Here is a 20780-nt window from a genome sequence, read left to right as displayed (position 1 = left end):
TCACCATAGGAAACATAGAAAGCATCACAATAAAACCTGACAGCTAACCACCCGAAAGGGTTACTTAGGATAAAACAACAAAAGCTTTGGAGAACCAATTCAATTCCTTCATAATAAAAAAATTTTTTTATATAAAATATGAAGCTTTAAGCTATTTTATGCTTAACTGACAAAAAGGGTACATGTTTACAAACATATATTTAGATAAGTAAGTTTATGCATTTATGTGGAAATGCCTACCTTCCAGAAACAGCCTCATCATGATCCTGTGACAAATCGATCTTTTCAATTGCTTTTTCTGAAGGGTTGGAAGGTCCAGAGTTCACAGGAGCCTTTCTTTCATCTAGACTATTAACTGGGTTCTTATCCAAATTCAGAGTCTCTGAGTTTGCAACCTGTTAATTGGGAAAGGTAAAGGCAGATGAGGGGAGGGTTAGGAATTGTCTTCTTCCACATAAAACTGATGACAGGTAAAATTTAACTTAGAAACTGTTCTCAAAATAGCCTCGCATACAGATGGCAAAACATATATTAAATTATATGTATTTCAATAGCTAATGATAATGACTGCTGTTTTTGTAAAAATGAATTTTAAAAAATATTTCAAAGAAATAAAAATGATAGTACAACTTAACTTCCCAGCTTAAATGGAAGGAAGGAAAAACAAACATCTATGTCAGCGATTTTTAACCGGTGTACCAATAAGAATTTTTAAAACATGCTAAATATACTTCACTATTTAGTCAGGAGCACTGATTAAATTTCAAATTGCTCTTCTAGTCACTGGGTTTTGTTTTAAACTTGGAACTGTAACCTTGCCCATGATTTGGTTGAGAATTTTCAGTATTTAAAATATCTGTATACACTGGGGCCTTGACTTACGAGTTTAATTCGTTCCGTGACGGAGCTCGTAACTCAAATTACTCGTATGTCAAATCATAAAGTGAACGAGTGAGACGTGATGCTGGGCTGATGTTGTGGCGTTCACTGTGAAGTTCGCTGCGCCAACTAGCGGTGGGGTATCTGAAGCTGACTCGTAACCCGAATTTTAGCTTGCAACTCAAAGCAAAAAATCGGCTCGTATCTCAAAAAACTCGTTAGTCGGGACACTCGTAAGTCAAGGCCCCACTGTATATTAATCAATACAAAAGGATAAATTGCATAACTAATGGGCTTACTGATGGATAACATGAACAAAAATACAGGTACACAAAGGAAGAATTCTGAAATGTTATATTACATGTACAGATTTTATATGTAGAAATAGGTTCAAACATTAGAAAATAGCAAAAAAATATTGGTATCCTTTTAATTCCAGGACAAGGTGGCACAGACTCACTTTTCTCTTCCCTGTACAATTAAATGCCTTGGAAGTACTTTAAGAGATAATCATAAAATGACCGTAAAAGGTGGAAAGAAGAGGGCAGATTGCTTGGGGACCTCAAGATTGAGGATTAACATCACAGTGAGTTCCCTGAGTTTTCTTTTTATTATCTATTAGAGGGCCGATGCACGAATATTCGTGTAAGAGTAGGCCTTCCCCCGGCTACCGGCACTGGCTTTCCTCTGGCACCGGGGACCCAAGCATCCCCCTTCGGCTGGCCGCAGGGACCCAGGACCTGGGCCGGCTTCCCCTCCCTCTGGCCAGCTGCAGGCACCCAGGACCCCTGGGGAGGCTTCGCCCAGGCCCCAGCTTTGTCAGGAAGGATGTCCAGTCTATCTGGTCTAATTAGCATATTACCCTTTTGCTAGTATAGATTATTAGTATAGATATATTCTGCACTGGGTGCCAGAAAAGCCAGGGACCTGTCCTTCTCCCCAAACCTACAGCAAGGTTGGCTAGTCTCCCACTCCATACCTGTAGAATCAGCCAGAACCACTGCAGCAACAGTGTCAGCTGTGTCCCTACCTGACACCTGGGGCAGGAGTGACCCTCAGTGGCTGCAGTAGCAATGTTAGCAAAAGCCAGCCAGGAACCAATCCCCAGCACTCCACACCTGGAAGAGCAGTGGGCCAAATCCACTGCAGTGTCAGTGGGGCTAGACTACCGAAGGATTAGCAGTGCCTCTGCTCCACACCTGGAGCAGCTTCAGGCCCAATCTACTGCAGTGGCAGTGACCACAGGTCACCATTTCTGGAACTTCCCACCCAAGATCACTGAGGAGTCCAGGCAGCACCTGCAGGTATTGAACAGAAGATCCAGTGGAGGCAGAAAAATAAAACCAACCAGAAGAGCATTGCAAGGATTTTGCAAAGAAAACTGTCATTGAACTGTAACTCACACAGAATCCAGGACCTACACACTAAATCTAAATAAGGTTAACTGCCTGCTGAAAGAGTTAAATGCCTACTCTCTTTAAAGAGCTCTCTGCGTGACTGAATACTCTGACATTTTAATCTTTCCAAGGCCCTACACCAAAGGTCTGTTCTGAAACATCATTGGCTTTCTCTCCAGATCATGCTTTCTGGTAGAAAACCTCCTAAGTTTAGGGTCTTTTACTATCTGGATAGGCTCAGAATTTTCCAAATTAAGTTCGCCTGATTTCTTTTTTCTAAACAGTTCCTTCTTCAGTGTATCTCTTCCCTCTCACATCTATATATATAAAAGCCTAAGCGACCATCACAACCAAACGGAAGACCGAACAGGCTGTGTGGGGGGACCAGGCCAGCAGGGGGGTCAGGGAGGGGTGCCCAAACGACTGATCAGCAGGCTGCGTGGGGCGGCCAGGACGGCAGGGTGGTCATTGAGGGGCACCCAAGCGACAGAGCAGCAGGCTGTGACCAGGCCAACAGGGGGGGTCAGTGAAGAGCGACCATGCCGACGGGTGTGCGGGGAAGTTAGGGGCAACCAGGCCGGCGGGGTGGGGCAGTTGGGGGAAACTAGGCCGGCAGGGGGGCATTTGGGGGTGACAGGCAAGCATGGGGGGCAATTAGGGGTGATCAGGCAGGCTGGCATGTTAGCTGTTAGGAGCCAGTGGTCCCGGATTGTGAGAGGGATGTCTGACTGCCGGTTTACGCCCAATCCCGAGGAGTCAGACATCCCCCAAGGAGTCCTGGATTGGAGAGGGTGCAGGCTGGGCTGAGGGGGGGCTCCCCTCCCCCGTGCACAAATTTCATGCACCAGGCCTCTAGTTTTACTATAAAAAGCAAGAAACCAAGCCAAACCTTCCACACGTTGCTAAAAAATCTTGTTAGCCTAATAAAAATTCAAGTTCATCACTTACAAGTTCTGTTTTCCAATCACTGTAGGACATACAATTCAGCTAAGCTTCCTGCCACTATGTAGCAAGATTCCACTGTCCTCCTTTCCTTTAGAATCCTCACCAACTGTGCTTTTTAAATATCCATATTTCTTCCCAAGTCTTTTCATAAAGACTTAGATATTCTCTATGACTATATATAGGTTTTCTCTAAGGTGCTCATTTTCTTTATGAGCTCCCCTTGCAATCTTTAACATCTACATTTCTACTGAGTGTGTGTTCAAAAAATCATATTCCTCAATATTATTCAAGCTTTTTATCCAGTATCGCATTCTAAATCAACTTCCACATTTTCAGCTATTTGTTAGGGCAGCATCCCACATGCTCTGGTAGCACATTCTGTATTAGTTTACTGAGGCTACTATATAACAAATTACCACACTGGGTAGTCTAAAACAACAAAAATTTATTCCATCACAGTTCTGGAGGCCAGAAATTTGAAATCAGTTTCACTAAGCAAAGATCAAGTTGTTTGTAGGGCTGCATCCCTTCTGGAAATTTTAGGGGACAATCTGTTTCCTTTTTCCCAGGTTGCAGAAATTGTCAGCATTCCTTGGCTCATACTCCCCTTCCTCCATTTTCAGTGCGATCATTTCAACCTCTGCTTCCACTTTCCCATCTCTTTTCTGCTGTGACCTTCTTGACTCTTTTTTATAAGGACACTATGAATACTGAGCCCTCCAGATAATCTACCATATAAAGTAAGATATTCACAGATTCTGAGGATCAGTCAAGGGCATCTTTTCAGAACCATTATTCACCAAGATCAATCACCTTGACACAATTAACACAGAAGTGACATTTATAGAACACTAGAGGCCCGGTGCACGAAATTTGTGCATGTGGGGGAGGGGGGTCCCTCATCCTGGCCTGCACACTCTCCAATTTGGGATCCCTCTCCTAATCCAGAACCACTAGGCCCTAAGTGCTCACCTGCCTGCCTAACTGATGCCCCTAACTGCTCTCCCCTCCTGGCCTAATCCCCCTAACTGCCCATCTGCTCTCCCTTCCTCTCCGTGCCTTCAGACCCCAGCGCAGGAGTGCTGAGAGCTCTCCACTGAGGCCCCGCCCCTGTCCTGACGCCCCCTTGCTAGGCTGGGCGGACCGTGGGACGGGGCGTGCCTTCGTGGGGGGGCTGCCCCTGGCGGCAGCCTCATGTCCTGCTGTCGCAAGTCCCCACCCACCAGCACCTGTGCTCACGCATCTTGTTTAACAGTCGTGACTGGGATACCCTTAGAACCAATTAGCATATTACTTCTTTATATATATAGATTACACCCAACATTATTTTCAAGTATACATGGAACATTCATCAAGGGAAGGTATATCTTGGCCTTAAAAATAAGTGTCAATTAACTACCAAGATTAAAATTTTACAAAGTATGTTCTCTAACATAAATGAAATTAGGTATCAGTAAAAATAATAGACCTAGAAAAGTACCAAATATATGGAAATTAAACACACACACTTCTAAATAAGCCATGAGTCAAAGAACAATACCATAAGGAAAATTAGAAATTATTCTGAACTGATGGAAAACAAAAATACAATATACCAAATATGATATTATAATCTCTGCACTGAGAAGATGCTTAGAAGGTGCTAAGAAAAAGCAGTGCTTAGAAGGAAATATATAGCTTTAAATATTTTCCAGTAGAAAAGAAGGGTAAACATTAATGTTGTTTTCTCTTAAGAAGTTGGAAAAAGAAGAGCAAATTATATCACAAAGAGGAAAAAAATAATAAAAAACAGAAAAGATACGAGTGATAGAGAATTGATAAGTTTTTAATTCTAGCAAGACTGATTAAGGTAAAACCATAGTTTACCAGTATCAGAAATGAAGTAAGAGTGTATCATTACAGCCCTAACCGGTTTGGCTCAGTGGATAGAGCGTCAGCCTTGCGGACTGAAGGGTCCCAGGTTCGATTCCAGTCAAAGGCATGTACCTTGGTTGTGGGCACATCCCCAGTAGGGGTTATGCAAGAGGCAGCTGATTGATGTTTCTCTCATTGACGTTTCTAACTCTCTATCCCTCTCCCTTCCTCTCTGTAAAAAATCAATAAAATATATTTTTTTAAAAAGAGTGTATCATTACAGCTCTACAAATATTAAAGGGAATTTAATTTTATCAATAATCTTATAACAAATTCAACAAGTTTTAAGTCTTAGTTAAACTATAGGTATGTTGAATAAAACTTGATATCATACTTAGTAACAATATTATTTATTGATAAAATTAAATCCCTTACAATTTACCTTACAATATCCATAAAATTAAATCATGACAATGACTGACAAACACTAATGTGAACAATGGCCTTGCATCTCCTTAGAAAGTTTGGGTTAAGTCAGGTTGTATGTTGTTGTTTTTAATTTTAGGCACGATTCCAGGTTCTCATCAATAAGATGACTTCTCAATTTACTCTTGATAAGGTTCATGCTTGAAAATAATTGTTCACATAAATATGTAGACCCGAATAAGGAAAGAACAGCAAATGCTAGTTTTTTCAGTTGATTATATGAGTCAGGAATACTATTCCAAGTGTTAAAAATCAACATATCTTCCTTCTCCAGGTCTTTCAAAGTAGATCACTTATGCTGTGAACTAAGTTCACATTTGTTTTTCTCCAATATTTCTATATCAGCACAAAGACATTCAAATTTCGAGCTCCACAGTTCTTTGTTTTTTAAATCCAGCAACTGCATTTCAAAGTTGCCAATGTCAATATTAAAGGGAGAAAAATTTAATTCTGTTACAGTAGCATTGAGAGGTTTTCTAACAAAGGCTAACATCATTTTACTGTTTCTGAGTTCCTGAAACCTGTTGAGAAAAGCTTCCCTCATATTTAAAAGTGTTGTTTTGAAATAGCAAATGTCAATATCAGAATTATTTTCTTGGCGATGTTTCAACAGGCTTGGAAAGTCAATCAAAGTTTCTCTTTCAAAATCTTGAGCAAAAAGAGATAATTTGTTTTCAATTGAAATAACTTCTTCTAACATGGAAAAAATTGTGTTTCCTTTCCCCTGTAGGTTACGATTAAGCTGATTTAGATGAGAAGTAACGTCTACCATGAAATAAAATTTTTGGATCCACTGATCGTTCATTAGTTCTGGATAGTGAACACCCTTCTCAAGGAGAAATGCTTTAATTTCTGTTAATAAGGAAGCAAAACGTTTCGAAACCTTTCCTCTTGATAACCAACGTACCTTGTTATGTGCAGAAGATCTGCGTACTCATTCTCCACTTCAAATAAAAATTCTCTAAAGTTTCAATCGCACTGTACGTGTGTGCCCGCACGTGGTATTTTGTGTTAGAGCAATGATGGCGAACCTTTTGAGCTTGGCATGTCAGCATTTTGAAAAACCCTAACTTAACTCTGGTGCCGTGTCACATATAGAAATTTTTTGATATTTGCAACCATAGTAAAACAAAGACTTATATTTTTGACATTTATTTTATATATTTAAATGCTATTTAACAAAGAAAAATCAACCAAAAAACTGAGTTCGCGTGTCACCTCTAACACGTGTCATAGGTTCGCCATCACTGTGTTAGAGTCACACTCAAGGGGCCAAAGAGCCGCATGTGGATCGCAAGCCGCAGTTGCCGACCACTGGTCTAGGCAATCACAAATCAGCTCTCTACTCATTTTATGAAAGTAATACAAGTGACATTTACTTTTAGCTTCCCCAGAGATAAAGTCACAGAAACATTCTAAGTATCAATATATTGTTTTTTAATCTTTTTGTCTTAGTTTGGAAACATCTTCATTTCTTATAATACAACTACTATAATGTGGGTCATAACAGTTATTAAAACTCCTATATGGCCCTGGCTGGTTTGGTTCAGTGTATAGAGAGCTGGCCTGCGGACTAAGGGGTCCAGGGTTCGATTCCAGTCAGGGGCATATGCCTGGGTTGCGGGCTCGATCCCCAGTAAGGGGCGTGCAGGAGGCAGCCAATCAATGATTCCCTCTCATCATTGATGTTTCTATCTCTCTCTTCCTCTCCCTCCCTCTCTGAATCAATAAAAATATATTTAAAAAAAAAAAAAAGGCTCCGGCGCGGACCCCGAGGCGGCCCCGGCCTGCGCTGCCTCTGGCCTGGCCACCGCGGTCTCCGCCAGCGCCAGTGCCAGCACCGCTGCGGAGAACAAGGCCAGCCCTGCGGGGGACAGCAGGGGGGCCTGGGGCTGGAGCCGCGGCCTGGGGCGCGGGACCCGTGGCGGTGTGGGAGGCGCGGGGCGGGTGAGGGCCGGGGCGGGTGAGGGGCCGGTGGGGAAGGCCAACCCAGCCGGGCCCTGGGCCCTCCACTCGTCACAGCGATGCTTCTCCTCCAGCTCCGGTGTAGGGAGGCGGCGCAGCGGCCCCGGATGGGGCAGGATGGGGCAGGTCTAACGGGGTTTATGTGCTGCCGAGTGCGGCCAACGGAGACATGAAGCCGGTGGTGTCCAGCACGCCGCTGGTGGACTTCCTGATGCAGCTGGAGGATTACATGCCTACGATCCCAGATGCAGTGACTGGTTACTACCTGAACCGCGCTGGCTTTGAGGCCTCAGACCCTCGCATAATTTGGCTCATCTCCCTAGCTGCCTAGAAATTCATCTCAGATATTGCCAACGACGCACTGCAAAATGAAGGGCACAGCCTCTGGCAGCTCCCGAAGCAAGAGCAAGGACCGCAAGTACACTCTAACCATGGAGGACTTGACCCCTGCCCTCAGCGAGTATGGCATCAATGTGAAGAAGCCGCACTATTTCACCTGAGCCACCCAACCTATATGTACTTGTCTGCCCCCTTATCCCCACGCCAGCCTGTTTTCATAATAAACTTTATTGTGACAGGTAAAAAAAAAAACAAAAAAAAAACTTTGTTTATACCAACCTTAAAGGATGTATTACTGGATGACATGTTTGGTTCCAAACAATTCCTTTCAGATAACAATACTTTTTTAATACGTCTTTGAAGTTGTGCTATTTTTGCCTAGAAGAAAAAAACAGATAAATATAAAACCAGAGTACTAAAAAACATATCATATAGAGATGGAGTGAAAACAATTTGCCAAAGTACTTTTCTTAGACTTATTTATCCACCCAAATAAGTGAGAAATTCTTAGACAAGCCAAATATTTAAATCACATCTGATGCATCCTCTGACTGATGAATGGATAAAAGATTTGGTACATATACAATGGAATACTACTCAGTTTATAAAAAAAGGAAATATTGCTACTTGTGACATGGATGAACTTAGTGAAGTGAATCAACAGAAAAGGGCAAAATGGTATTTTACTCAAACAAATAAAACAAAAACAAACTCTTAGCAACAGATTGGTGGTTATGAGAAGGGAAGTGGGGTTGGAGAGGTTGAAATGAGTAAAAGGGGTCAAAGGTATAATGATGGATGGGAACTAGATTTTTGGTGGTAAGGATGCTACAATGTATAGATACTGGATTACATACTATTGTACACCTGAAACATATAATGTTATAAGCCAATGTGAACTCAATTAAAAACATCATGTTTGATGCTGGTATAATATTCTAGAATGGAAAATAAAAATGCCAAACTTCAAATTAGTCCATAATAAAATTAATGTTGGTAGAAACACCAATCAGCAAGTGAGTGTATACTGAAGATTGAAAGAAAAAAAACCCTTGAAACTGGTTCCACAAGCTCTAATACAGACTATATAGGGTACCCCCCAAAATGTATACACACTTTAACAGCTGCTATAGATCCTATTACATTTTGAAAATGAAATGTATTTTAATAAACACTGCCTTTATAGTGTGTTTATTAAAACACACATTTTGGGGGGACACCTTGTATTTTGAATTAAAAGAAATTGCCTATGTATTAAGCCTGTCAATATCAGAATAGCTGCTATTTCTAAAAGTACATGACAAGGGCCAATACTGCTAAGATATAATGAATTCTTAACCTATGGAAATCTCATACATCAGGTTTGTGGCCAGAGATCATATTTGGGTCTGCCTATATTGTTTTCCTTCCCTAACATATAAAACATCACCAAATTCTACTTTTTAAAAGGACTCAAAGGAAATCAAGGGAAATTAGAAACTTACGAAGAGTTCATCAGCTATTGCTTCATGTTTATTCCTGCACTGTGTCTTCCCAATGCGTTCAGTCAATTCTTTTAGTTTGTTATCAAATAGTTTGTAATGTATACTATAGATCTCCTGTTGAATCAAATGTTTGACCTAGAATTTTAAAATAAAAACCAAAATACCCTGTTTCAAATTTAAAAGCAATTTTTTTTACTTCTTAAAAAGCTTTGCTATTTTCTGTAACCAATAAAGTATACTTTATATTATTATGTTTACATTTATAGACCAGTAAGTTTTTTAAAGGTTGAGTATCAAATTCAATAGAACATACAACTTAAACCTACTATTCCATAAAAAGGAACTCCACTTATCTGAAATCAGAGCCCAATGAAAATGGCTGGTTGGTCTGTAGTAGAGATGGAGCAGGTTATGAAAGTTTGATCCTTGACCCTGCCATGAACAGTCATATGTAGTTATTTGCTCAATGTGTATGGTCATATACACAACTTTTATAACAAAGTTAGGTAGTCTCTCTTAATAACAAAACCTGCATTAATACATTTAAAGTATTTAATAGTAATATTTACAACTTTACCCTAATATCTTGTTCTTGGTGCTCAAAATGGAACTTAAAAGTTTGTATGCTAAACTCTTTTATACTGATATCACCTGGATGTAATTCAGTATTTGATTATTTCTAAGGTTTTTCCTTCTCATTTTCAATTGTTCTTACTCTTCAACACTATTTTCTACTTGATTTCTTCTGTAATGCTTCATTAATATTTCTTCAAAAGTTTCTCAACATTATTAGATATGATTGTCATTAATATTTTCACAACTTTTAAATATTTGATTCAATAAGTGCTTAAAATATGTGTTATGTAAAATACTCAGAAACACATACCAATACTATTTTTACTGACAGCCATTACCTGTCACTCATGTGGTTATTATGGATTACTGCACGCTTGCAAGTTCACTGGCTGGGGTCAATAAGTGAAGTTCATAACCTTGGAGAAATATCTCAGTGTTCTGAATATGGGAATAACATTTTGCTAACAAGCAAATGCCACAGTGTTTGTCAAACTTCCTGGTGAGGAAGAATTACAGGGGATACTTATTAAAAGTCACAAATTCTTGCCCTGGCTGGATGGCTGGCTCAATTGGGTAGAGCTCTCCCGTACACTAAAAAAAGGTTGTGGGTTTGATTCCCAGTCAAAGCACATATCTGCATTGGTTGATCTATGATTTGATTCCCAGTTGGGGCACTTATAGGAGGCAATTGATCAATGTTTCTCTCTCACATCGACGTTACTATCTCTCAAAAATCAATGAGAAACATATCCTCAGGATTAAAAAGTCACAAATTCCCAGGCTCTCCCCTGGATTCACCAAATAGAATTTCTTGGAAAGGGGACTGTTAGTTTGAGAAAAGAGTAGCCTAAAAGAAGTCTTCAACTATTAGTGAGCTTAAGAAACCATAATTTAGCCCTAGTTGGTTTGGCTCAGTGGATAGAGCATTGGCCTATGGACCAAAGGGTCCTGGGTTCGATTCTGGTCAAGGGCACGTTTCCTTGGTTGTAGGCTCCTCCCTAGCCCAGGCCCTGGTCAGGGCTCGAGCAGGAGGCAACCAATTGATGTGTTTCTCACACATTGATGTCTCTCTCTGTCTTTCCCTCTCTCTTCCACTCCCTAAAAATCAATGGAAAAATATCCTTGGATGAGGATTAACAACAACAATAAAAAAATTAAAAAAAAAAAAGAAACCACAATTTAAACAAGTATTCCTGGTGATTCAGATGGAAGCAGACTCTGATAACTTGATTATTTTGGACTAAATATCCACCAACTGGTAGATTCCTCTTAGATTGGACATTTGTTCTCATTTAATGGTGTTGTTCCTCATGTAGAGGACAGACACAATAACCTCCAACAAATACTTTATGAATGTCTTCTGCCAATGGCACTGTGTTAAAATTATAAAATCAGATGGAAGTCCTAGATACAATTTTCAGATTGCAGACAAAATAGCCTAAAGATTGAACAAAGATTGGCAATTGTATCTCCAATGTGCCTCAACTATCTAAGATGGTGGATGGAGTGACTAACTTGGATTTTAGAAAAAAAACTCCTCTACTTCAATAATTTAATTGGCACCAATTAAGCCAAGATCCTTATGAAACCTCAAAAGAAGAGTCAGCAGCCCCAGAATTCTCCCATAGGAAAGAACAACCTATGAACGGGAGACCCTAGTCCGGTGGGATTCAAGGAAGAAAAACAGATGTGGTTTAGAAAGTTTACTGTTTGAACAGGAATCAAAACATCAAGTGAGAGTAAGCTAGCTCAGCTATTTAGAGGTAGGTAAAAAGATAGGAATTAGCTTAAACCCAAGTTGTCTTTGGGGAATGTGCAATAAACTTCCGGGTGGGGGGATGGGTGAGAAGATAAAATAGACTGCATTCCCTAAATGTCATTGGGAAGGACTATTTTCTGTGTCAGCTTGGACCAACTATTTTGTGAAACAGATAAGAGTGAAGGAAAACCCTGATTTTTCCATGCCAGTGAAATTAAAACGTTCACACATTAAATTTCATCTTTATATATCCATATCAGACCTTATTTCTGAATTCAGTTACTAATCACTGGGAATAAGACACAGCTTGGGGGGGGGGGCAGGGTACAGAAAAAAAAAAGACACAGCTATAATATTTTTCAACATTTTCTTAAACTGCATCCATGGTTACCATAATTCTGGTACCCTTTTCCTGCAAACAATAGAATATTTACATATTTTTTATTAGTGTCTCTTTTGGTCTTCCTGGAAGAAAACAAGAGATAAAAAGGGAAAAACTGTTGACTCATCTATTAAGCTGGTTCAGCATTCATCTTTCAAAAAGGCTTCCAGGTATTATATGAATATACATTCGTATAATATGAAACTACATAATTGTAATGGCCTGTTTTTAAAAACCAGTAGTGTTTTTGTTTTGGATACAGTAAGCAGAATGGTTTGAATCAGGACATTTTTGTTCCATTACAGCTGACAGGCATTCATTTACTACTTAATGTCTTTTAGTTGTGGCATTCTAGTGGTAAATACAGTAAAATTACAAAATATGGTAATCAAAACAGGACCTACTAAAACTGAAGTTTCTTAAACTCAGTTGATCAGACATGTATGGAAACTGTAATACAATGAGATGAAATTGGGCAAAAATGAAAGCAAAACATGTGTTTAATGATACTATAAAGCAAAATGTCAGATAATACAGCATACCTATGTAAACTTGGAAATTAGGGCAAGTAAACCTGAATGTAACAGGACTATGCAATGAACTTTAGGTTGTCTGAAATAGTGAGCAATTGTGATAATTTCTACAAATAGCTACAAATACAGACCAAAGAACCTCATTACCAGTACAAAATAGATTTTTCAGCAAAGCTCAAGTCCCTGGGGTATATGACTCACAAAGAGATTTGAATGCAATAATTACTGAAAATCCCATACTCTTTCTACCAGAGCACTCTATCTAGGGTCACTCTGCATAGGATCATTCTCAAGTAACTAGAGATATCCTGGTAATGTAAATAATTATCTTCCCCTAATACCTCCATCTGCTAATTCATTTTTCATATACAGCTTTGCATCAAGTGAAAGTCATCTGTACTAAGTCATTGTGGAGATCAAGTAACTTAACATTTTTTAAAATCCTCACCCGAGGATACTTTTCCCATAGATTTTTTAGAGAGAGTGGAAGGGAGGGAGGGAGGGAGGGAGACAGACAGACAGACAGACAGGCAGGCAGACATCTCCTGCTCAACTGGGTTGGGAATCAAACCTGTGACCCTTTGGTGCTAGGGCTAATTCTCTTTACCACTGAGCAAAACCTGCCAGGGCAACTATTCCTTTTTATTTTTTTTTATGGTTTTATTGATTTTAGAGAGAATGGGAGAGGGAGAGAGAGAGAGGGAGGGAAGGAGAAAGGGAGAGAAACATCAATGTAAGAGAGAAACATTGACTGGCTGCCTCCCATAAGCATCCTTACCGAGGATCAAACCTGAAATCTGGGCATGAACCTAGAACAGGAATCTAACCAGTGACCTTTTGGTGTATAGGATGACACTCATCCAACTAGCCAGGACAACTTTTACCATATTTTACTAATCAAAAGTAGAAGTTTCTGAAGCAAATATTTAAGCCCCAATATTTTACCTGTTCCAGCAATGCTGTTTGCTTTTCCAGAGCTACACAAAAATTTTCATTAATTTGCTCTGAAGTTTTCAGGCGCTTAACATTTTCTTTGTTTTCTGAAAACATCCTCTTCTTATGATTATGGCCTTGGGGAAATGGAAAGATCAGAGATAAAAATACTCCTTCTAATGAAAGAAACAGGGCAATTCTCTAATTTCTAGACCCTCTCAGCAAATGGAAAAACTAAAATGTGACCATTGACAGCATTTTTTTAGAAAATGCAATTGTATAAAAAATTGCAACAACCTAATTTATTTTTTAAAATGAATATCATAGGTAGGGTTGTGGTCTCAGATGCATTTTCCCTTCAATCCTACTTAATATACGTTTAGTATCTATTTAATACTGAAAAAATGGAATAAATTATAGCATTTAATTTTCTACTTAGTTACTTAAGTAGTTAGAATATTTCTATAAACAGTTACTTAGGCAGTCCTACATATTTTTAATAGGTGATCCTATTTTTAAGCAATTTTAAATTCATCTTGTTAAATGATCACTCTGAAGCCTACACAAAATTTATCCTATAAAATCAGCTTTTTCTTGTATTTCATTAAGCTACACAAACATCCTACTTTGAATGAAATATACTTTAGCTATTTTAATGATTTTCTAACCCTAGAACTTCATTGGTTAATTATTTAATGCATTTCTCTCTCTCTCTCCACACACACACACACACACACACACACACACACACATACACATACATTAAGTATGTATGTATATGTGCATATACTTGGCACATTTCTCTCTCACTCTACACCAGTGATGGCGAACCTATGACACGCGTGTCAGAGGTGACACGCGAACTCATTTTTTTGGTTGATTTTTCTTTATTAAATGGCATTTAAATATATAAAATAAATATCAAAAATATAAATCTTTGTTTTACCATGGTTGCAAATATCAAAAAATTTCTATATGTGACACAGCACCAGAGTTAAGTTAGGGTTTTTCAAAATGCTGCCATGCCGAGCTCAAAAGGTTCGCCATCACTGCTCTACACACACACACACACACACACACACACACACACACACACGCACACACACGTATGTATGTATATGCGCATATACTTGGCACATGATTTACAGGTCAATTCTATGAAAAAAAAAATGAGTTCACCAACAATTTAAAAATCCACTCTCTTTCAATTAGTCTCCTAATCTAATAAGTAAAACTTCAAAATAAGAAAATATGTAGATGAAATAAACCAAGCAAATGCTATAAACCACCTTTTGGTTTTTTGTGCTCTCAAGAAAAAGTGACTGATTTCTTGACAGAATTTACTGCCTTTGGATATAGAGGGTACCATTTCCCCTCCCCACCAAGAATGGTTCAGAAACAAGATCCTCTGAAATATTTGTCATTGTTTACCTTTCCCCTGTCTATACAGGGTGTGGCTAAAATAGGTTTATCGTTGTGAGTACACAAAATAGCTTATTCCTGTATAATTACTTATTAATTATGGTATTATTTTCCAAACATCTGTACTTTTGCCCCACGGGGTACGTACTCTACTGTTTCTATATCTGAGACTATAAAACCCACCAAAAGACAGTGATTATTTTGATTTCCCCAGAAGATAATACAAGTATACACTTACTGTTATTACTATCTGTGTCAAGTGATGACAGCCATGTTGATTCTGTATTTTCACCATTTGAAATGATAGAATGATAGGTTCTATAGGAGTCTTCACTTTTCAAACTGTCAGCAGTACAGTTACTATAAATGACTGAATTTACTGCTGTAGGAATTTTATCAACAGGCACAAAATGGTTGTCTGAACTTAAAATCAAAATGTCATTTTGCCTTTTATCATGCGATGCAGAATTGGAGTTTGTTTCTAAATGGGAAACTCTTTTATCCAAGGTATTGATTACTGCAGAATTTGACATTTGAACTATACTACTCAATACACTCTGTTGGTTACTAGTGGATTTCAGATTACAATCCTCTTCCTGTTGTTCAAAACAGGATCTTATTACATTTGCCTTGTTACAGTTTTCAGAAGTGTTTTGTGAATCTTTTGCCTCTTGTGTAGACAGATTCCTGGGAGATTCTATTGGTTTACTTGGCTTTTGGTAAGGGCATACAGCTTGTTCTTCAGTGGATTGCGATCTTGTTTCCAAATCAATTTCTAGTGGTTTTATTGAATTCTGAGAAGATACTTCACTTTTTTGTGAGCATGCTGAATTTTTATTAGAGTCCAATGAGGAAACATCATTTTCAGAATCTCTACATTTGTTATTTATGACAACACTTGAATTCTGATTATCACTTGACACATTATTCCCAATTGCTGCTGTTTTCAGTGCTTCAACATTCTTTGACTTATGGAGGATCTCTATTTGTTTCCGGCAACTGGCAGGCATTGTTTTTTTGGCTTTTAATATCTTCCGTTTACTTCTGTCTGGACTTGCCATCTTTCATATCCTAGAATTTAAGATACCATATTTAAAAACATTTCTCCAGCAGACAAAAGCTAACATCTATTTACAATATTAAAACAATGTTGAGACTATCTCTTCATTTAGTTATTTTTATTGAAAATCCACATTTACTAAAATGTACAAATAATTTCAATTCCTTTCTATAAATTTAAACTGTATAAATTCAAAATTTATAGTGCTAGTAAGCCTCTACTTGTTACTAAACCTGATCATTTACCTGGCCACTTTTTATATCACTTTACTGCTATAACCATTAACTTCTGGTTTAAATCATCTAAGCAGGCCATACGTTAGATAATCTAAGATTAAGTTGCAATTGTTCATAAACACAGAAAACAATGTTTTACATAGAACATTCCATTTTCTACACACAGTGGCACTTTTTAAAAGCTTTCCTAACATTCAAATTTTCAAAATAAATGGTACTGCAGGAGTAATTCCCAATAGGCATGAATATGAAATGAGCACTAAGATACACAACATGATGCCAGTTATAATAAGAAAGCCAATTTAGGTTTTATAATACTTAATTATTTTTTAAAATATATTTCTTTACTGATTCAGAGAGGAAGGGAGAAGGAGAGAGACAGAAACATCAATGATGAGAGAGAATCATTGATCGGCTGCCTCCTGCACCCCCCCCTACTGGGGATCAAGCCCGCAACCCAGGCATGTGCCCTTGGCCAGAATCGAACCTGGGACTCCTCAGTCTGCAGGCTGACGCTCTATCCACTGATCCAAGCCAGCTCTGGGGCTATAATACTTAATTATTGATTGTTTCTCATAATTTAAGGAAAATCTACCACATAGCAGAGAAATATTTTAGTATTTATCTCAGTGTCCACATCAACTTCTATCTGAACGGTGGGTAAGTAACTGGTCTAAAAGAAAGAAATATTGCTCTTTTTTTGCTGCTTGTCTGTTGCCATGATGGGTTGCATGCATGCTCCCAAGTAAAGGCTTGTCCTAGTCAGCTTTGCCCTGCCACTGCATCATCCCCACCTGGCTGAAGTTGACCTGTGACAATGTGAAACAGCAGATCTACAAACTGGCCAAGAAGGGGCTGACTCAACACAAATCAGTGTGATCTTGAGAAAATAGTGTTACATAAGTGACAGGCAATACAATCTTGAGAATTCTTAAGTCAAAAGGATTCGCTCCTGATGTTCTTGAGCATCTCTACTATTAATTAAGAAAACTATTGCTGTTCAAAAGCATCTTGAGGAACATATAAAAAATTAATTAAAAAGCATAATTTTTTTTAAAAAAGGATTCTGATCCTTTTTGTAAATTCTGTCCAATTTTGATCAATAGCCGAATTCACTGGTTGGCTTAATATTATAAGACCAAACAAATCCTCCCCTGCTACTAGACATAGAAGACATTCACAGACTCTGCCCAAGTGGCATAAATTTATCTATGTACTCAAACAATAAAATTATTGTTTAAATAGAAAAAAAAAAAGGAATACTGCAGTACTTCCAGTTAAGATGGTAGGAGCTAAATGCTGTGTTTGCCTCCTCCCATTATCTCATCAAAATTACAACTAACTTATTCAACAACCATTATTGAGAACCACCTGAAGACTAGCTGAATGGAAGTCCTAGAACTAAAAAATATAAAGATGCCACAATGAGACTGGTAGAAGGGACAGGGATGTGGTAGGGGCAGGTCCCACAATAACGGTGTAGGTATTAAAAATCAGAGGATTATCTCAGCTTTAAAGTTCCCCCAGAAGAGTGAGGGGTGCCAGCCTCTCACCTGGCTCACCAGCCCAGGGCAAAAGTGATGGGAAGAGGAGTGTCCATAATGAGTCCCAGGAATTCCTCGAGTGAAACCCCCCTTTTCCCCACTGCAAGAATTCGCCCCCTCACAAACTTACTTGCTCACTCACAAACTCAATCTCTCTGCGCTCCAGCCAAGGGGCAGCAGCACAAAGAGCGCCAGGGACATACATAGAGGAGCTGAACTGACTGGTTTCAGAACAAGGGCTTGAAGGTCAGGGGTCAAGGCAGTTCTCTCCGGGGATGGAAGTGCTGGCAGGCACCACTGTTCTTTGTTCAGTCTTAATCTCACAAAACTGGCAGCCCCACACAGGTACCAAAGCTGAGCTCTCCATTAACCTGGCTAACAATGTTTGCCCAGCTCTGGTGATTCCTTGAGATGCAGTCCCACCCACCTTACCCACCCAAAACGAGCTGTTTCCAGGGGCTTCCACGCAAGTAGCATTATGCTGTGGACTTTATTGAAAAGCCCACAAACTACAAACAGAAGCAGTTGGACTAATCATGCCCTGTACTTCTTGCTAAGTAGCCCCAAGGCTGGCACAAGTGGTGACTGCTCTCAACATGCATTGTGACTTCCATTGAAGCAATGAAGCATAGTAACATTCATCTCAGGTAAAAACTGCTGTATAAATTTTAACCCTGTTATTCTGGCTACTGTAAACATTTGCTTGCTTAAACAATAGGGTAGTTAAACCTCCATTTCCAGAATGAGACCTGGAAACTCACATAAATTACCCCATTATGTTGCCAGCCCACATTATGGCTTTACAAGGGTTATTTTCCTGTGCCTGAGGACCAGAACTGCAAAAATTGCTTTAATTGCTTTTCCATTGATTCAGTGGCTCCGGGAATGTTGTCCCTTGACTCAATGGCTCCAAAAACTAAAACTATAACTAACTTTTAGAGATAACTAACTTTGCTCAGTTTGCTTCTGTACAATTTGCTTTCACAAGATAGCTCTACATTCCAACGTCTAGCAGGATATGGTTTTTTTGTCTTTATAAGCTCAGTACTGTAGTCACTCAGAGCTGCGAGATTTGGAGAGCTAATACCCACACACACACACACACACAAATAAAAGACTTCTTAATTTGACTTCTTGGGTCGTCCTTTGTGTGATTCATGGGGTACATTACAACACCACCAGGTGGCTCCAAGTCTATTATAAAGTTGCAACCAGTGTTGACTTGTAATATAGCTTCAATTAATCAGCCAGAAACCCAACACAAGTGACAGGTGGCTTCAGCTCACATTGTGGTGCCCACACCAAAGCATCCCAAGATTGGCACAAGTAGCAGCCAGCCTCAGTTCACAGCATAGCTTCTCTCAAGAGCCTCTAGGCCCAGCACAAGAAGCCAACTGCAGATGACTCCCAGCATGTGGCCCCTACCTGTGCCCTCCCAAGAGGCTCCAGAAACAACACAACTGGTTGCCAGCTTGATAACACACAAGAGCACCATTCAACCAGCTCCACAAATGACACATCCAAAGGGCAGAATGGCTGGCAGGAGGACTCTGTTAATGTGACTTTCCTTCTGGGGGAGGAGGGGTCAGCCCACACACAACTACTTATCCACTGTAGTCATAAACAACCCTCAAAGCCAGGTAGCCCACTGGTCAATTAAACCCACTGATATACCAAAAACAATCGTGACTCAACTACAACAGGAGGCACACACAACCCACACAAGGGATACATACCCCTTGTGCACCCAGCTAAGGGGAATAGGGAGACTGTGCCAATGGGCCTCACAGGTCACCTACTACATAAGGCCATTCTGCCAAGACTAGGAGATGTAGCAGATCTACCTAATAAACAGAAAAAAAAATCACAGTGAGTCAGCCAAAATGAGGAGACATGTCCCAAATGAAAGAGGAGGGCAAAATTCCAGAAAAAGAACTAAATGAAATGGAGACAGGCAATCTGCTGGATACAGAGTTCAAAACACTGGCTATAAGAATGCTCATTGAACTTAGGGGAAGAACAGATAAACTCAGCGAAACCTTAGAAACCATAGGCTGGGAGGAAGGGGGGCAGTCAGAAAATGATCCCCAGTGGGGGCCGTGATGAATACATTAAATGAAATGAATATATTGGAGAGAATCAACAGCAGATTAGATGAAACAGGATCAAGAAGACACGGAAGTGGAAACACCTAATCAGAATAGCTAAAAGAAAAAAAAATGAAGATAGTTTAAAGGGCATTCTGGGACAACATCAAGCATACCCACATTCACATCATAAGGGTACCTGAAGGAGAAGAGAGAGTGAGCAAGGGATTTGAAAACCTATTTGAAGGAAAAAAAAACATGACTGACTGAAAACTTCTCTAACATGCAGAAGGAAACAGACATACAAGTTCAGGAAGTGCAGAGTCCCAAATAAGATGAACCCGAAGAGTCCCAGCACACATCATAATTAAAATGTCAAAGGTTAAAAGCAAAGAGATAATCATAAAAGAGAAAAGAAGTCAGTTATGAACAAAAGAGCTTCCATAAGATAATCAGCTATTTTCAAAAGAAACTATGGAAGCCACGAAGGAATGGCACAAAATAGTAACAGTGATGAAAACCAAGGTTCTACAACCAATATAACTCTACCCAGCAAAGCTATCATTTAGAATCGAAGAAGAGCTAGTTACTATAAGAAAACGCTAAAGGAATTCATCACCAGAATTACAAGAAACATTATAGGGATTTCATTAAGTAAACAACAAAAGATCAAAAGTATGAATAAGAAAATATAGCAAATAAAAAAGTTCTCACTGACAAAGGAAAACATTTAGTAAACACAATGGATCAAACAAATATAAAGCTAATACAAAGCTTACAAGGCAAAAATAGAACGATCATGTATAATTACAATAAATTAAGGGACACCCACAAACACATGCACAAAAGAAAAAATGAGAAAAAAATACAAATGAAGGGGTAACTTTAGAATGTTAAAA

General features: G+C 39.1%; 1 protein-coding gene and 1 pseudogene across 1 annotated transcript in view; one reads left to right on the top strand and one right to left on the bottom strand.

Annotated features, from left to right (window-relative positions):
• Nucleotides 1–20780, bottom strand: part of ATF7IP2 (activating transcription factor 7 interacting protein 2) — a 107939-nt gene that overhangs the window by 36456 nt on the left and 50703 nt on the right. Inside the window, exons 2-6 of the mRNA XM_023760238.1 lie at nt 15193–16025; nt 13545–13669; nt 9350–9484; nt 8145–8243; nt 241–395 (exon numbers count right to left, since the gene is read on the bottom strand). Of these exons, the coding sequence (XP_023616006.1) occupies nt 241–395; nt 8145–8243; nt 9350–9484; nt 13545–13669; nt 15193–16015 (1337 nt within the window). The 5' untranslated portion in view covers nt 16016–16025. The remainder of the gene's footprint in view (nt 1–240; nt 396–8144; nt 8244–9349; nt 9485–13544; nt 13670–15192; nt 16026–20780) is intronic.
• Nucleotides 1953–8128, top strand: LOC102419113 (annotated as a pseudogene).

This window comes from Myotis lucifugus, unplaced genomic scaffold (assembly GCF_000147115.1).
Source record: "Myotis lucifugus unplaced genomic scaffold, Myoluc2.0 scaffold_176, whole genome shotgun sequence".
NCBI lineage: Eukaryota > Metazoa > Chordata > Mammalia > Chiroptera > Vespertilionidae > Myotis > Myotis lucifugus.
The sequence above is the reverse complement of the archived record's forward strand: the minus strand, read 5'-3'. Positions and strand labels throughout refer to the sequence as shown.